This window comes from Salmo salar, chromosome ssa13 (assembly GCF_905237065.1).
Source record: "Salmo salar chromosome ssa13, Ssal_v3.1, whole genome shotgun sequence".
In the NCBI taxonomy this organism is placed as follows: domain Eukaryota; kingdom Metazoa; phylum Chordata; class Actinopteri; order Salmoniformes; family Salmonidae; genus Salmo; species Salmo salar.
The window spans coordinates 26,200,849-26,217,304 of record NC_059454.1 but is presented as its reverse complement, the minus strand read 5'-3'; the positions used below and the strand labels follow the sequence as shown (position 1 = coordinate 26,217,304).

At 43.1% G+C, this 16,456-nt stretch overlaps 1 protein-coding gene across 1 annotated transcript in view; it reads left to right on the top strand.

Annotated features, from left to right (window-relative positions):
- The window catches only part of LOC106566694 (piezo-type mechanosensitive ion channel component 2-like), a 28,483-nt gene that overhangs the window by 1,697 nt on the left and 10,330 nt on the right, over positions 1-16,456 (top strand). The window contains exons 6-30 of the mRNA XM_045692730.1: positions 702-865; positions 1,447-1,961; positions 2,029-2,239; positions 5,302-5,450; positions 5,835-6,002; positions 7,514-7,641; positions 7,815-7,978; positions 8,153-8,329; positions 8,508-8,660; positions 8,920-9,120; positions 9,264-9,468; positions 9,675-9,776; positions 12,620-12,785; positions 12,975-13,218; positions 13,517-13,613; positions 13,760-13,919; positions 14,051-14,140; positions 14,247-14,329; positions 14,425-14,433; positions 14,945-15,057; positions 15,140-15,260; positions 15,367-15,429; positions 15,534-15,700; positions 15,808-16,007; positions 16,235-16,396. Coding sequence (XP_045548686.1) covers positions 702-865; positions 1,447-1,961; positions 2,029-2,239; positions 5,302-5,450; positions 5,835-6,002; positions 7,514-7,641; positions 7,815-7,978; positions 8,153-8,329; positions 8,508-8,660; positions 8,920-9,120; positions 9,264-9,468; positions 9,675-9,776; positions 12,620-12,785; positions 12,975-13,218; positions 13,517-13,613; positions 13,760-13,919; positions 14,051-14,140; positions 14,247-14,329; positions 14,425-14,433; positions 14,945-15,057; positions 15,140-15,260; positions 15,367-15,429; positions 15,534-15,700; positions 15,808-16,007; positions 16,235-16,396 — 4,012 coding nt within the window. The remainder of the gene's footprint in view (positions 1-701; positions 866-1,446; positions 1,962-2,028; positions 2,240-5,301; positions 5,451-5,834; positions 6,003-7,513; positions 7,642-7,814; positions 7,979-8,152; positions 8,330-8,507; positions 8,661-8,919; positions 9,121-9,263; positions 9,469-9,674; positions 9,777-12,619; positions 12,786-12,974; positions 13,219-13,516; positions 13,614-13,759; positions 13,920-14,050; positions 14,141-14,246; positions 14,330-14,424; positions 14,434-14,944; positions 15,058-15,139; positions 15,261-15,366; positions 15,430-15,533; positions 15,701-15,807; positions 16,008-16,234; positions 16,397-16,456) is intronic.

Genomic DNA, 16,456 nt, shown 5'->3' with positions numbered 1-16,456 from the left:
TGGTTAGACACTGTAAATTTGATGTGCATCACTTTTCTTCAAAGACAAAATTCATAGTAAACAGTTTTTCCTCTGCAGCCAATGGTTTTACTGATGAGCAGATCATGGCATGATCTGAGAGAACAGGAGATGGGGTCACTGATGGGAGGGCCAGCGGCAGGATATACAAACTGCTACGCTCCACCACAATATGAAGGAATAGACTTGGCACCCTCACAAGGTAGATGACGTATGGGAAGTATTATTGGTCACATTTTATTTGGATAGTCCGGAATGCTCATATGTAGATGCATAACTATCTGTTGACAAGCAACTGCTTGCTAATGTTATGGTTAGGGTTATGGTTAGGTTAAGAATAAGGGTACGGGTTAAGGTTAGGGCTAGTTTTAGGGTAAGGGTTAAGTTTAGGGTTAGATTAAAGGTTAAGGTTAGGGTTAGAGCTAGGGTTAGGATTAGTAAATAGTTGAAATGTTACTGTAGAGAATCTACAGATGGACTATCCAAATAAAGTGTTACCGTATTATTTATATCCACCTGAATATTTTGATCTTACCCAGTCATGAATAAATGGTAGTAAACTGATAGTGAATAAATATCCCTCACTAGTGTAGAAACTGACACGGCACAGTTTTAAAATATGGCAATTATATGGAATAGAAACTCTTCTAAACTCCTTCCTCCAGCTGTTTCTCCTCTCTCAGAGTCAGAGGAGTTGAAAGAGATGAGTGAGGAAGAGAAGGAGAGGAGTGAGGTGTCGATGAGTGATACAGAGACTGTTCCCACCTCTCCTGGCCCCAGTGGACTGGTTGTGTTCGGCTTGTTCATCATGAAGCACAGCTACGTCAGCGCACTCATCATCATGATGGTAAACCACTTTAGTCACTGAACAATTCACTTTCTGAAAACAATTCCTTTAAAAGTCAAACTGAATAGAGATGAATTACCTTCACATCTCTGTAACATAAACATGGTTATATAACTATACTAGGAAAAAAAGTGCTGCCTAAAAGGGTTCTTCAGATGCCCCCATAGCAAAACCCTTTGAAGAACCCTTTTTGGTTCCAGGTAGAATTGTTTCGGGTTCCATATAGAACCCATTCCTCAAAGGGTTCTACATGGCACCCAAAAGGGTTCTCCTGTGGGGACAGCTGAAGAACCCTTTTGGAACCCATTTTTCTAAGAGTGTATTTAAGATGTGTATAGTGTCAGCGGCAGGTAGCCAAGTGGTTAGAGCATTGGGCCAGTAACCGAAAGGTTGCTGGATGGAATCCTCGAGCTGACAAGGTAAAAATCTGTCGTTTTGCCCCTGAGCAAGGCGGTTAACCCACTGTTCCCCGGGCGTTGAAGATGTGGGTGTCGATTAAGGCAGCCCCCTCACCTCTCTGATTCATTCTGTTGGATAACTGACTAGGTATCCCTGTCTGCTGTGTTCCTTCAACCCCTCAGGTGTGGAGCATCACCTATAACAGCTGGCTGACGTTTGCCCTGCTGGTGTGGTCCTGTCTGATCTGGATAATGCGTGACCGTCGGCGCTATGCCATGATGAGTGCTCCCTTCCTGGCAGTGTACGGCACCGTGCTGCTACTGCTTGCCTTCCTGAGCAGTCTGAGGCTGCGGCGGGACGAGCTTTACCCTGACCTAGCCCACGCCGTGCTGGTAGACTTTGACATGGCCACTTACCCAGCACCCTGCATCCACCTGGGAGCCAAGGTGTTCTACGCCTTTAGCTTCTTGCTTCTGTTCCGTCAACAACTGAAGGAGAAACAGGAAGAGCAGGATCTGAAGGAGTCAGAAGAGTCTCTGGATGAAGTCAAAGTGCTACCACGTCTGGACTCTTCTCCTTTTATGCATACTTTATGGATTCAAACTGATAAAGTCACATTCTCTAATACAGTAACACATGCATTAGAAATGAAAATGATATTGTACCCAGGTGTCTGTAACATTCTTCACTTAACAGTGCTCTAACCCACAGAGGTGTTTGACCCTTTGAACCAGGTCTACATTGTGTTTGACCCTTTGAACCAGTTCTATGTTGTGTTCCTCCTCTCCCTTAGCGGATGAAGGTGACACCTCCCTCATAATGGAGATGCTGGGTTCAGCGGTCAAGGGAACCCTGGTGAAGTACTGGATCCTGTTCTGCTGCTCCATGTTCTTTGTGGTCAGCTTCTCCGGGAAGGTGATGGTCTACAAGATCCTCTACATCGTGCTGTTCCTCTTCTGTGTCGTCCTCTATCAGGTGGGCCTCATACTTACTTCTAGATAATGTTAAACCAATGTTGTTGTGTATACTACATAGGAAATACCATATGGATTGTGCTATATAAATAAAGTTTATATTATATAAGATTCTATATACAATGTTATTAAAAAGAGAAGGGAATTAACAAACTGAGTGAAAGATTGTGTCAAATGAAAAGGAAAACGGCTGGGAAATTGTTTGATTTAAGAGCCATATAATCTAGTTGACCAAAAAGTTAATTTCAGACCCTGGCTCTGTAAATACGGAACCTTATCACTGACCCCACTCACCCTTACACAGTATGATTGTCTCACACCCTAGTGACGCTACTGATATGGTAATTAACTAACTAACTAATAGTCATCATTAGCTGTTTACGGCACTTAAGAAGCGAAGAGGGTCAACAAAACATTATGACACATTTACTGCCCTTTGCGTCCAATACTTCAACGACAGCTCGAGACTCTCATCAATACAGATCCGGTTATGAATATTGATCCTACTTCGTAAACACAGACACAAAACATTTATGCTGCTGTTTTCCTGGTTTCCCTCCCCATCTTGTATTTCTGCTGACCTTTTAGCTCTGAGCACTTACAGAAGCTTAATGGCTTAACTACTACCTCACACCACACATACTGTAAGGAAGCCAAGATGACCCTTTTGTTTATCATTGCCAGCAGCATCGATGTTTCACATACAGTCTGACTGAGGGGAAATATATATTGCGTATATTGCTGCATTACATTTAATAATTTAGTTATTATTATATAATTAAATTGTGAATGCGTAATTAACATATGAAGACAGGGGACACATTCTTTTCACACCACTTTGATACAGCTACAACTGGGAGTGATTTTCATAGCAGGTTAGGAGAGCATTTTCGCTAACCCTAATCCTTTTCCTAGCCTAACCTAATTCTCCTAACCTGCTAAGTTAATTCTCCCAACCTACTGCGTAAGTTTTCCTAGCCTGATAAAAAAGTAACTTCCGGTCGTACACTCTTAGAAAAAAATGGGCTAAGTAGAACCATAAGGGGTTCTTCGGTTTGTCCCCGTAGGGGAACCTTTTTTAATGCTGTGTAGAACCCTTTGCAGAGGGTTCTATCTAGAACCCTCTATGTAGGGTTCTTCAAAGAACCCCCTGTATATGGTTCTACCTAGAACCCTCAATGAAGGGTTCTGCCTAGAACCCATTATAAATCGGTTATCATCGAAAGGTTCTTCCTAGAACTGTCTGTGAAGGGTTCTACCGAGAACCCTTTTATCTTTGGAGGGTTCTTCCTATGAGCGGTTCCAACAGCCTTATTAACCTTTACAATTGCATTATTTATGATAATACATTACATATATCATAAGGCCTTTATTTGAGGGGCTAATAATACCCTAACATAGTGATGTTGCCATATCAGGCCTGCAAGTCACATTATGCTAGCTTGCAAAGTGATGTGTAATTCCTATTGGAATCCAGAGTTAGGAATTGTTAACTTCTACGGGGGCTAATGTGATTAGCATGTCAACATGGGGTTGTAAGTAACAAAACATTTTCCCAGGACATAGACATCTGATATGGGCAGAAAGCTTAATTTCTTATTAATCTAACCGCGCTGTCCAATTTACAGTAGCTATTACAGTGAAAGAATACCATGCTATTGTTTGAGGAGAGTGCACAATTATGAACTTGAAAATGTATTAATAAACCAATTAGGCACATTTGGGCAGTCTTGATACAACATTTTGAACAGATATGCAATGGTTCATTGGATCAGTGTAAACCTTTGCACATACACTGCTGCCATCTAGTGGCCAAAATTTAAATTGTGCCTGGGCTGGAATACATTATGGCCTTTCTTTTGCATTTCAAAGATGATGGTACAGAAATAAACCTCATGTTTTTTTCTTTGTATTATCTTTTACCAGATCTAGTGTGTTATATTCTCCTACATTAATTTCACATTTCCACAAACTTCAAAGTGTTTCCTTTAAAATGGTATATCCTTGCATCAGGTCCTGAGCTACAGGCAGTTAGATTTGTGTATGTCATTTTAGGCGAAAATTGAAAAAAAGGGTTGGATCCTTACCTGCAACCTGCATTCAGCTCCGTGTAACATGGAACCCAAACCGTCTGAGCGCGTGCGCCATCGTGCATACATTTATTTTGTCCCCCCACACCAAACACGATCACGACACGCAGGTTAAAATATCAAAACAAACTCTGAACCAATTACATTAATTTGGGGACAGATCGAAAAGCATTTAACATGTATGGCAATTTAGCTAGCTAGCTAATTTGTCCTACTTAGCTAGCTTGCTGTTGCTAGCTAATTTGTCCTAGGATATAAACATTGAGTTGTTATTTTACCTGAAATGCACAAGGTCCTCTACTCCGACAATTAATCCACACATAAAACGGTCAACCGAATCGTTTCTAGTCATCTCTCCTCCTTCCAGGCTTTTTCATCTTTGAACTTATATGGTGATTGGCATCTAAACTTTCATAGTACTACCACGACGACCGGCAACAAAGTTGTCTTTCAATCACCCACGTGGGTATAACCAATGAGGAGATGGCACGTGACTTCTATTTTAGCCCTTGGCAAAGCAGATGCTCGTTGACTCGCGCGAGCAGTCTGGGCGCAATAATTGAATAACGTAGATTTCAAAATTTATTTTGCAACGCCTGCGCACGCGATGCTCCCGGTGTGGTCAGCCTATTAAAGGTTTACTGTCTTCTAAAAAGGGTTCTTCAGATCAAAACAGTTCTTGGTAGAACCCTATCCCCCTGCAAATAACCTTTTATTCTAAGAGTGTAGCTGTATCGAAGTGGTGTGAAAAGACTGTTTCTCTCGAAGACTGAGATGATAAATGGGTTTGAAAAGGCAACTTGTTTTGTGGACGCCTGTTGTCATGAAATGTGGGTAGTAATTGAGGGAAATCAGAGCGCTTGAATGATCTTTCTAAAATAACATATTTTACTGTTAACATTGCTCCCTGTGATTAGTATTTGTAGAGTGATTTGACCTTGATTATCATGGTATTGATGTTACCGTTCCTCAGATCCGTTATGACGTATGGAGGCGAGTGCTAAAGTACTTCTGGGCGGTGGTGGTGGGCTACTCCATGGTCGTCCTGATAGCCATCTACATGTACCAGTTTAAGACAGTGTCTGGCCTGTTCAGACAGATCATGGGCATGTCTGAGGAAGGGTGAGTGTGTATGGTGGCACTGTGGCCAACCCTATACATTCACAGTGCTTCTTATGCCTCCATATTGTTGTAGTCACCCCAAGACTTTAAAGTGCTACAGTGTTAATTGATTCATTGGCCAGAAATTCCTCATATCTTGTATTCTGTGTCTGAAAGTCTCCCTGACGATCCATGACTAATAACATACTGTAGACATCCCAGGAGGTTGCTGGCACCTTAATTGGGGAGCACGAGCTCTTGGTAACGGCTGGAGCGGAATCAGTGGAATGGTATAAAATACATCAAACACATGGTTCCCATGTGTTTGATGTCATTCCATTAGCACCGTTAGCACCACTGGTAGATGTTATATGCTCAGTGCTGTCCCTGTCCTCTGTCCTCTAGTCTGCGTGATCTGGGGTTGGAGCAGTACAACACTGTGGAGCTGTTTGCTCGGATCCTCCTCCCTGCAGCCTTCCTATTGGCCTGCATCCTGCAGCTGCACTATTTCAACCAGGAGTTCCTGGAGCTCACCAACCTGGACAACATACCTGTCCGCCAGGGACAAACCAGGTGGGACAGCTAACCTGATCACAACCCCTGGGATACTTAAACAATAAGACCCGTGGGTTGTGGTATATGGTCAATATAACACGGCTAAGGGCTGTTCTTACGCACAATGCAATGTGGAGTGCCTGGATACAGCCCTTAGCTGTGGTATATTTGCCATATACCACAAACCCCGGAGGTGCCTTATTGCTATTATAAACTGGTTACCAACATAATTAGAAGAGTAAAAATAAATGTTTTGTCATACAACGTATACGGTCTGATATACCATGGCATTCAGCCAATCAGCATTCAGGGCTCGAACCACCCAGGTTATAATGTGCTTTATATCAGGGAGGAGGGAACTGTTACTAGTCCATCAAAGTGGTCCTTTCATGTCATTTTCATGTCAACTGGTATTTTTAGAGGCATTTTCTTAAAGGTCCAATGCAGCTGTTTTCATCTCAATGTCAAATAATTTTTGTGTAACAATTAAGTACCTTTTTTCCAATGAAAATGGTCAACAAGAAACAAAAAAAGCTTCTTAGCAAAGAACAATTTCTCAAACAATAATTTTGCTAGGACTGTCTGGGAGTGGTCTGAGTGGGGAGGTGAAAACAGAAAACAAGCTGTTATTGGCAGAGAGGTTTGGAACTCTCTTTCTTATTGGTCTATTTACTAATTTACCATCTAGTGATGTCTTCCCACCAAAACAGGTTGAAATTTCAGGTGGTCTTCTCAAACAGCTCTTACACTAAATGGGCATTATCATAATTTTCACAATTTCATGCTATTATTCCAACCTCATATTGTGGAAATATATTTAATAATGTTTTGACTGCACTGAGCCTTTAATTTAAAAAAAGATGTACAATGTATCAGTATAATCTAAAAATTGAAAACGGAGTAAATTAATGTAATGATCTGATTGCTCCAATTATGTTTAATTCTTTGGGAAAAACATGCTGTCATTCTTCACTCATCTCTATGTTGTGTCTCATCTATTCTGTCCATCTTTCTTCATCCAGAGAGGAAGAGCTGAGAAAATCAGTCAATGTGATAGCTGACATGTAAGAGCTGCATTTCTGTCTCCGTGAATGGCATGCTTCACACACCGGGGTTTGCCTAGTGTTTCAGAAATCTTAAACACCCTTAGTCAGGCAAACTTAAAGTATAAAAGGAGTCAAGCTCATGCTTTGATAATGCGTTGCAGTAATATACAGAGAAGGCAACCCCATTTTATTGGTCAAAAATATATTTGGGTGATATCATTTCATTCCATCAGTCCATTACGAATTCTTAAAAATGGTAATGTAATATTTTTCAGATAATTTAAAAGAATGTTTGCATTCTAAGTATAGTGTTTAACTGATTTGTATCTTTCCTCAGAATTAAAGAAAACATTGAAAAGTTACAGAAACGGTACATTTTTCCATACATTTCCTTCCTTTACATGTATTGTATCATTATTATACAGTATGTACTGTATATGGTGTATTACTTATTATATGACTTGCCTATCGTCTCCCTGCTAGGATGGCGAAGGAGCAGAGTAAGCAGATGAGTGGGGAGTCAGGACGTGTGGGGAGTCAGCACACGTTGGACAGTGACGGACTGTCTGCCTCATCAGAGAAGATATCTGAGGAGGAGCGGGAGGGAACAGGTGTGTGCCACTGAGATTCAGATTCTAATTTACTGTACCAAAAGTAAGCTAATTTTAACAGCACATAGACAATACAAACAAATATGCCACATAAACGAAACAGTCTGCGAAATATCACATCTTTTATCTGACCCTGAGTCTGGTGTCCTTGTTGTGTCCGGTCGGCGCCCCAGAGGAGCGTCTGACACAGTGGGGGTTGTTGGTGGACCGGGCCGGCCTGCTGCTGCTCCAGGCTCTGGCTGTCTTCCAGAGGGCTCAAGAGATAAGTTGGAGGCTGCTAGAGCTCCACAGCCTCAAGATCGTCTCTACCGGCATCATCTGGGTGTCCCTGCAAGAGGTCAGAGGTCTTTATGTGACCCTGAAACTCCATGTTGTCATTGTACCTTTACCCCATTTAGAGTACATTTTATGGTGCATCTACTGCATTTCACTGCACTGATTTCACCACAAACGCTGTGTAGGGGGTCTGCACTAAACATGTGCTTTCATGCTTTGCGTTCCTTTGCCCAAGGTGTCTCTGATGAACTTCTTGTTTCTGGTACTGTGGGCCTTTGCCCTGCCCTTCCCCCGGGTCCGCCCCATCGCCTCCAGTGTGTCCTCAGTCTGGGCCTGTGTCATGGTGGTGTGTAAGATGCTGTACCAGCTCAAGGTCATCAAACCTCTGGAGTACTCCTCCAACTGTACCACTGTGAGTTTACTTACCGCTAGAATGCAAAACACTGACCAAATACTGAAAATTAATTATTCTGTAGCATCAATATCTACTTGGCAATGGTTGGCTCCCAAGGGAATTATGTCATGTTTGCGTGCATGTGTGTGTGTGTGACTATCTACATTTACAGTAGTATGCATCTCTGTTTGTGCAGAGCCTGGTGTCAGTTAATGGGACAGGGCTGGAGCTGGAGGGGAACATGGCAGAGCTGCTGAGGAGGTCTGTACTTTATGTGAAGCCTGTTGACCCAGCCATATGGTGTGGAGAGCTGCGCAAGTGTGAAGACAGGATCCTGCCCTGTCTCAGGGTAAGACAAGCTTTTTGCTCAGTGTCTGTGGTTATTTAGTAATATTGTAATAATGTCATTTGTCAGTCATGCCATGCACTGTATGGCCATGAAAACCATTGAAAGAGAGATATTGAGATGTATGCATTTTAATAACAGATTAATACATAATGGTAAGTATGGTACATAGAAATGAATATCCTATTATTAGTGTGGTAGCTTCATTAATCTGTGGTTCTATCGTCTGAGTGTTCTTTGGTTGTGTTTTTTTTCTTGTCAGAACCACCTGATGGTGCTGGGGCTGCTGGTGTTTGAGGTGACGGTCCATAGACACCAGCTCTACTATCGCCTCCACAATGACCTCAAGGTCCCCACCTTCAGCATCATCTTCCAAGGCATCACACGCCAGCACCTGGACCAAGGCATCCTGCCCTGCATCAAGTACTTCATCAACTACTTCTTCTACAAGTTTGGCCTGGAGGTACAGTAGCTACAACCAATATAGCTCTTTTACTGTAGCTTCTATTTGAGATTTTGTGCTGTTAATCTATATGTTTTCATTTTGAAGGATCATCATGTCACAGTGGTTGCATAGCTCTTTGAGATGGTCTTCCTGTCCCTCAGGTGTGCTTTGTGGTGGCGGTGAATGTGATTGGCCAACGGATGGATTTCTACGCGCTGCTGCACTCCTGTGCTCTGATGGCTGTTCTGTCACGACGACGCAGGAAGGCCATAGGGGAGGTGTGGCCTAAGTACTGCTGCTTCACTGCAGGACTCATGGTGCTGCAGTACCTGCTCTGTATCGGCATCCCTCCCGCTCTCTGTGTCGGTAAGGAGAGATATCTGGAGATTACAATGTACTACAGTAGTAACTACACAATAATTGATGTGTGATTAGGATTTGAGTCACACGATTGCATATTACATAGGCCTCATTCTGGAGTTACTGCCATTAAAAACATGTGTAGTTACCCTGTGATAGAATAGTAAATAGTTTCTATCACTGCTTTCTTAATTTTCTCCTCTATGTGTCAGATTATCCATGGAGGACCTCAAGTCAGGCCCTGACCTCTAACCTCATCAAGTGGCTTTATCTGCCTGACTTCGCCATGCGTCCTGCCCCTTACTTCATTTTCTGTGAGTCTCTCTGTCTTCATCCCAGCCATTTCCAATTTCAGTAATTTGGGGGAAATCTCCTATTGACATTCTTTCTTGATTTACATGAAAGTATGAATGCATATCTCAAGGATTCAGGCCATTGACTACTATACAGTGCATTTGGAAAGTATTCTGTCCCCTTCCCTTTTTCCACACTTTGTTACTTTACAGCCTCATTTTAAAATGGATTAAATTTTTCAAAAGTCCTGATCAATCTACACACCATACCCCATAATAACAAAGCGAAAACAATGTATTTTTATTTCAGCAAATGTATTACAAATAAAAAATAAAAATACCTTATTACATAAGTATTCAGACCCTTGCTATGAGACTCTAAATTGAGCTCAGGTGCATCCTGTTACCACTGATCATCCTTGAGATGTTTCTACAACTTGATTGGAGTCCACGTGTGGTAAATTCAATTGATTGGACATGATTTGGAAAGGCACACACCTGTCTATATAAGGTCCCACAGTTGACAGTGCATGTCAGAGAAAAAACCAAGCCATGAGGTGGAAGGAATTGTCCGTAGAGCTCCAAGACAGGATTGTGTCGAGGCACAGATCTGGGGAAGGGTACCAAATAATGTCTGCAGCATTGAAGGTCCCCAAAAACACAGTGGCCTCCATCATTCTTAAATGAAAGAAGATTGAAACCACCAAGACTCTTCCTAGAGCTGGCCGTCCGGCCAAACTGAGCAATTGGGGGAGAAGGGCCTTGGTCAAGGACCAAGATCCTGATGGAGATGGGAGAACCTTCCAGAAAGACAACCATCTCTGTACCACTTCACCAATCAGGCCTTTATGGTAGGGTGGCCAGACGGAAGCCACTCCTCAGTAAAAGGCACATGACAGCCATCTTGGAGTTTGCCAAAAGGCACCTAAAGGACTCTCAGACCATGAGAAACAAGATTCTCTGGTCTGATGAAACCAAGATTGAACTCTTTGGCCTGAATGCCAAGCGTCTTAACTGTTCTTAATGGACTTAAATAAAGGTTAAATAAATGATGGTGGCGGCATCATGCTGTGGGGATGTTGTTCAGCAGCAGGGACTGGGAGACTAGTCAGGATCAAGGGAAAGATGAACGGAGCAAAGTACATAGAGATACTTGATGAAAACCTGCTCCAGAGCACTCAGGACCTCAGACTGGGGCGAAGGTTCACCTTCCAATAGGACAACAACCCTAAGCACACTGCCAAAACAATGCAGGAGTGGCTTCGGGACAAGTCTCTGAATCTCCTTGAGTGGCCCAGCCAGAGCCCGGACTTGAACCAGACTTACCCGAGAGACCTGAGAGACCTGAAAATAGCTGTGCAGCAACGCTCCCCATCCAACCCGACAGAACTTGAGAGGATCTGCAGAGAAGAATGGGAGAAACTCCCCAATAACAGGTGTGCCAATCTTGTAGCATCATACTCAAGAAGACTCACGGCTGTAATCGCTGCAAAAAATGTGATTCAACAAAGTACTGAGTAAAGGGTCTGAATACTTATGTAAATGTAATAGTATAGTTTTTAGTTTTTATGAATTTGCAAAAAATTCTACAAACCTGTTTTTGCTTTGTCATTTTGGGGTATTGTGTGTGAGAAAAAAAACATGTGGTGAGAAAAAAAAAATTTTAGTAAATTTTAGAATAAGGCTGTAACGTAACAAAAAAAAAGTCAAGTGGTCTGAATACTTTCCGAATGCCCTGTATATAGTGTGTAATGTAAATCCCTTCATACAACATCAATTTGTATCTCCTACATACACTATATATATTAGTGGATTCGGCTATTTCAGCCAGACCCGTTGCTGACAGCCATGCAATCTCCACAGACAAACATTGGCAGTAGAATGACCTTATTGAAGAGCTCTGTGACTTTTAACTTGGCACCGTCATAGGATGCCACTTTTCAACAAGTCAGTTCGTAAAATTTCTGCCCCGGTCAACTGTAAGTGCTGTTATTGTGAAGTGGAAATGTCTAAGAGCAACAAGACCACAGAACGGGACCGCCGAGTGCATAGTGCATCAAAAGATTGTCTGTCCTCAGTTGCAACACTCACTACTGAGTTCTAATCTGCCTCTGAAAGCAACGTCAGCACAATAACTGTTCATCGGGAGATTCATGAAAGGGGTTTCCATGGCCGAGCAGCCGCAGACAAGCCTAAGATCACCATGAGCAATGCCAATTGTCAGCTGGAGTGGTGCAAAGTTCACCGCACGCTTCACCATCTGGCAGTCTGATTGACGAATCTGGGTTTGGCGGATGCCAGGAAAACGCTACCTGCCCCAAAGTTTGGTGGAGGAGGAATAATGGTCTGCAGCTGTTTTTCATAGTTCGGGCTAGGCCCCTTAGATCCAGTGAAGGGAATTCTTAACGCTAGAGCATACAAGAGTGCTTCCAACTTTGTGGCTATAGTTTGGGGAAGACCTTTTCCTGTTTCAGCATGACAATGCACAAAGTGAGGTCCATACAGAAATGGTTTGTCAAGATTGGTGTGGAGGAACTTGACTGGCCTGCACAGAACCCTGACCTCAACCCCATCGAACACCTTTGGGATGAATTGGAACTGGCCAGGCCTAATCGCCCAACATCAGTGCCCGACCTCATTAATGCTCGTGGCTGAATGGAAGCAAGTCCTCGTAGCAATGTTCCACCATCTAGTGGAAAGCCTTCCCAGAAGAGTGGAGGCTGTTATAGCAGCAAAGGAGGGACCAACTCCATATTATTGCACATGATTTTGGAATGAGATGTTTGACGAGCAGGTTTTCCACATACTTCTGGTATTGTAGTGTAAGTGATCAAGGCAGCCATTTTGTTTTTCTGTGTGTCCAGACGACCACCTCCTGCTCCTATGCTCCTCGCTGCAGTGGAAGGTGTTTGAGGAGGAGAACCGTGCCGCGGTGCGCCTTATGGGGGGGGAGAACGTGGAGATCAGCCGCAGCTTGGACCCACGCTCCTTCAACCAGTACATCCCTGTCAACAACTTCCTCCACTGCAGGTCAGAGGACTCTCTAAGCTAGTGTGGTCGCAGACCTGTAAGTGCTTTAGACAACTCTTTTATAGTTTTCATGAAACAACTTACAGCCTACAACTAGGGCCCAGAGTTTTTTCCAGTCTGGTCACATGGTATAGAAAAATTCCTGCACCTACTCAATTGGTAATATGGATGTGTCTCTCCTTCCCTCAGGTCCTACCTGGACATGGTCAAGGTGTTTGTGTTCAGCTACTTCTTCTGGCTGGTGCTGTGCCTCATCTTCATCACAGGCACCACCCGCATTAACATCTTCTGCCTGGGCTACCTGCTAGCCTGCTTCTACTTCATGCTGTTCGGGGGCAGCCTGCTCATGCAGCCTGTACGATACATCCTCAGGCTCTGGGACTGGCTCATCGGATACACCTGTTTCGTTATCGGCATGAAGAACCTGTTATCTGTATGTTAGCTCGATAATCACTCACTGTCTCAGCTAGCCTATCCTCAAACCTAGCCTATCCTCGTTGCTGAAAGGGATTTTTCATTCATATACTATGTGTACCACATTGTATTATGCTAATAACACAGTCGGTTTTAATCACTCATCAATGCTAACAGCCTGTTCTGTGTTACTGCACTAATCTAGTCTTCATTCTTTGATGCTAATGTAACAGCTTCACTTACTGACTATCACTGTCTCATGTCCCGTCTTATGTCTCCTCTGAGCTATCTGTCTTGCTGTATGTGTGTGTCCACAGCTTGGCTCATGTGCTTATCTGGACAGCCTGTTGAAGAATGGTTGCTGGCTCATTCAGGCCTTCAGCATGGTCTGTACAATCAAAGGCTATGATCTCCGTAAGTGTGACTGATAATCACATTAACACACTGTGTGTGTGTTGTTGTGCATTTATGTAGCCTGTTCTATCTGTGTCTGTGTGTGTTTAGCTACGTGCACACCTGCGTGTGTGCTTACATATGTGTATATGTGTGTGTGTTCCCAGCTGCTCCTGATGATGAGTGTGAGCTGCCGGAGGGGGAGGCGGGTATCGTGTGGGATGCGATCTGCTTCACCGTGCTCCTGGCTCAGAGGAGGGTTTTCCTCAGCTACTACTTCCTGTATGTGGTGTCTGACCTCAAGGCCTCCAAGATCCTGGCCTCCAGGTTAGAGTTATCTAGTTACTGACCTGACCACTTCCTTACCAGTAAAGTTTTGAGATGACGGTTTATTCATCTATTGAATGAAACCAGCTGAATGTATGACCACATAGGTTGTTTTTCTTTCATATTTCAAGGGGTGCTGAGCTCTTTGAAGCCAAAGTGAAGAAACTGGTTGCTGCAAGACTGGAGATGGAGAAGAAGTCTGTGGAGACGCTGAAGAAGCAGTAAGACTTATGCCACAGCAGTTTGTTTGTTCTCATCTAGTGTTCAGTCAAAGTGGTTTGCTATTGTTGCATTGTTTTAATTCACTGTGCTGAACCCTTTCTCTAGGATGGAGAAGATCAAATCCAAACAGAAGAGTAAACCTGGCCAAGGAGACGTAGCAGCGCCCCCTACTGATATAGTGCCAAAGGGTGAGCGTCATGGAGCTAGTAGAAGTTGTCCATAACCACTGACGAAGGGTCCGTTCTTAAACGTATACTCTGATATTTGTATTTACCCCTACTAGAATTGGGAGGTAAGATAGTTTGATCCTAGCTCTGTGGTTAGGGGCAATGTTTACCTCCAGCTTTAATATTAGATTCAATAGCACTAGACTATTAAAACTGCTCAAATCGCTTTACATTCTAAGGTGGGGGGAGACTCAACTCATTCTTCTCATTCTCACTGAATGAAAGGATACATTTACGATGGAGGGATGGGATGAATGGGTGAATATATTTTCCAGGTGAAACTGAGAAGGCAGAGAATGATCAGGAGAAATGGTGGAAACCATGGGTCTCACGGCCTGGTGGTAAGTGTTCCATAAACCTAAGTAATAAGATTCAGATTTGTTCAGTTACAAACAGAACTTCAATAGGGGGAAATGGTTCAATCATTTTCATTTAATCTCATTATGAATTGTCATTTTTTAAATTCAAATTCAAGTAATTTTAAGTGATCAAAACAGTTCACATACTGCAATAGTATAAAGTAGAATGAGCAGGAGTTCATGTCTTTGTTGTTTTACACTTCTGTCTTTCCTCCAGTTGAGAACAACTGTGGCTACCATCTATTTGAGAGTGACAGTGAAGAGGAAGAGGAGGAAGTCCAGGAAAAGAAAGAGGAAGAGACACTAACAAAGAAGAAATCTGCTTTTCAGGTGAGGGACATAGAAGACAAACTACAAAGAGTTGTAAAATAGTCGTAGGGTACGTTGTTGAATGTGCCTCCTTTCTCCACAGTTAGCCTATGAGGCATGGGTCACAAGCTCCAAAGCAGCCCTAAATCTGCACAAAAAAGAAGAGTCGAAGATGAAAAAAGAGGAGAAGAGGAGGGCAAAGAGACAGCTGCAGAGACAGCAAGGTAAGAGGGTCTGGTATGTATGGGACAGTTTGCATAATTTTGTCATAGAGACAGAATAACTAAAATGTTATTTTGTGTCATCATGATTTTAATTGTCTGATCCAAGGCATTGAGAGGGTCGAGTCCAGTGAGGATGAGTTGGAAGAGGAAAATGAAGCGGAGGAGAAAGGTCAACATTCCACCTCAACAGACCCTTCATGAATATACAGTAGAATAACTCTAGAAGTCTGTGAACTGCCACTAACCTGATACAATGTTTCTGTCTTCTCACAGAAAATATATTTCAGAGGATTATCGACTCGCTCAAGTTTTTATGGGTGTTTATCCTGTCCCTTCTGGATGACCTCACTGAGGGCCTGAACTCCTTCTGCAAAGATGGCCTGGACATCTCCAAAGTGCTACGTTTTGAAAGGGCTCTTCTAGGCCAGCAACAGAAGAAGGTGAAGTAACATTCATCCACAAGGGATACGTCATTTGACTTGTAAAACTCTGTTTTAAGTTATGTCCTCCCTGCAGTGTTGACAAAAATAAAATGTTCCTTTTACAGGGGAAAGAGGTGTCACAGGAGAGCGTGAAGCGATTCTATAAGAACTGGATGTCCAGACAGAACACCCTGTCCTCCCTGGAAGACCCGGAAGACATAGTTCCCCCTGTCTCCTCCCCTCCACCTGTACCGTCATCAGCGCGAGGTTACTCCAAGCTGAAACACACCCACTCCAAAATATCCTGGGGTAGCAGCTTGTCCAGGTCAGCATTGATGTAACACCTATAGAGTCTTGATTCGTTAATTCATGAAATTCGTTACCTATTCCATTAGCAGGCTGCATGTATTATACAGAACCGATCAGTTTTAAGTGTATTATTGATTATTTCTACTATTATGCTATTCTGCATTATAACCTCTTTTTGGAGGCTTTATGAATGGCTTCATAGGACCAGGATGGTCAACATGTTTCCCTGTCATCATGTCTTAGCTGCATGACGGATGAGACCCTGCTGGGGTCTCGTCAGCCCACTCTGGATGAGCTGGATGACCCTCCTATACTCCAGGCCGCTGCTGACCAACTCAGACGGAAACTACTGAAAACTACCAACCTGGACCTTGACTCATTTGACACTGAAGACCCTCCACTAAGGTAATGGTGACACGTATGCACTTATGGTTTCCTCTGCTCTTTATACCGTACACCATTATT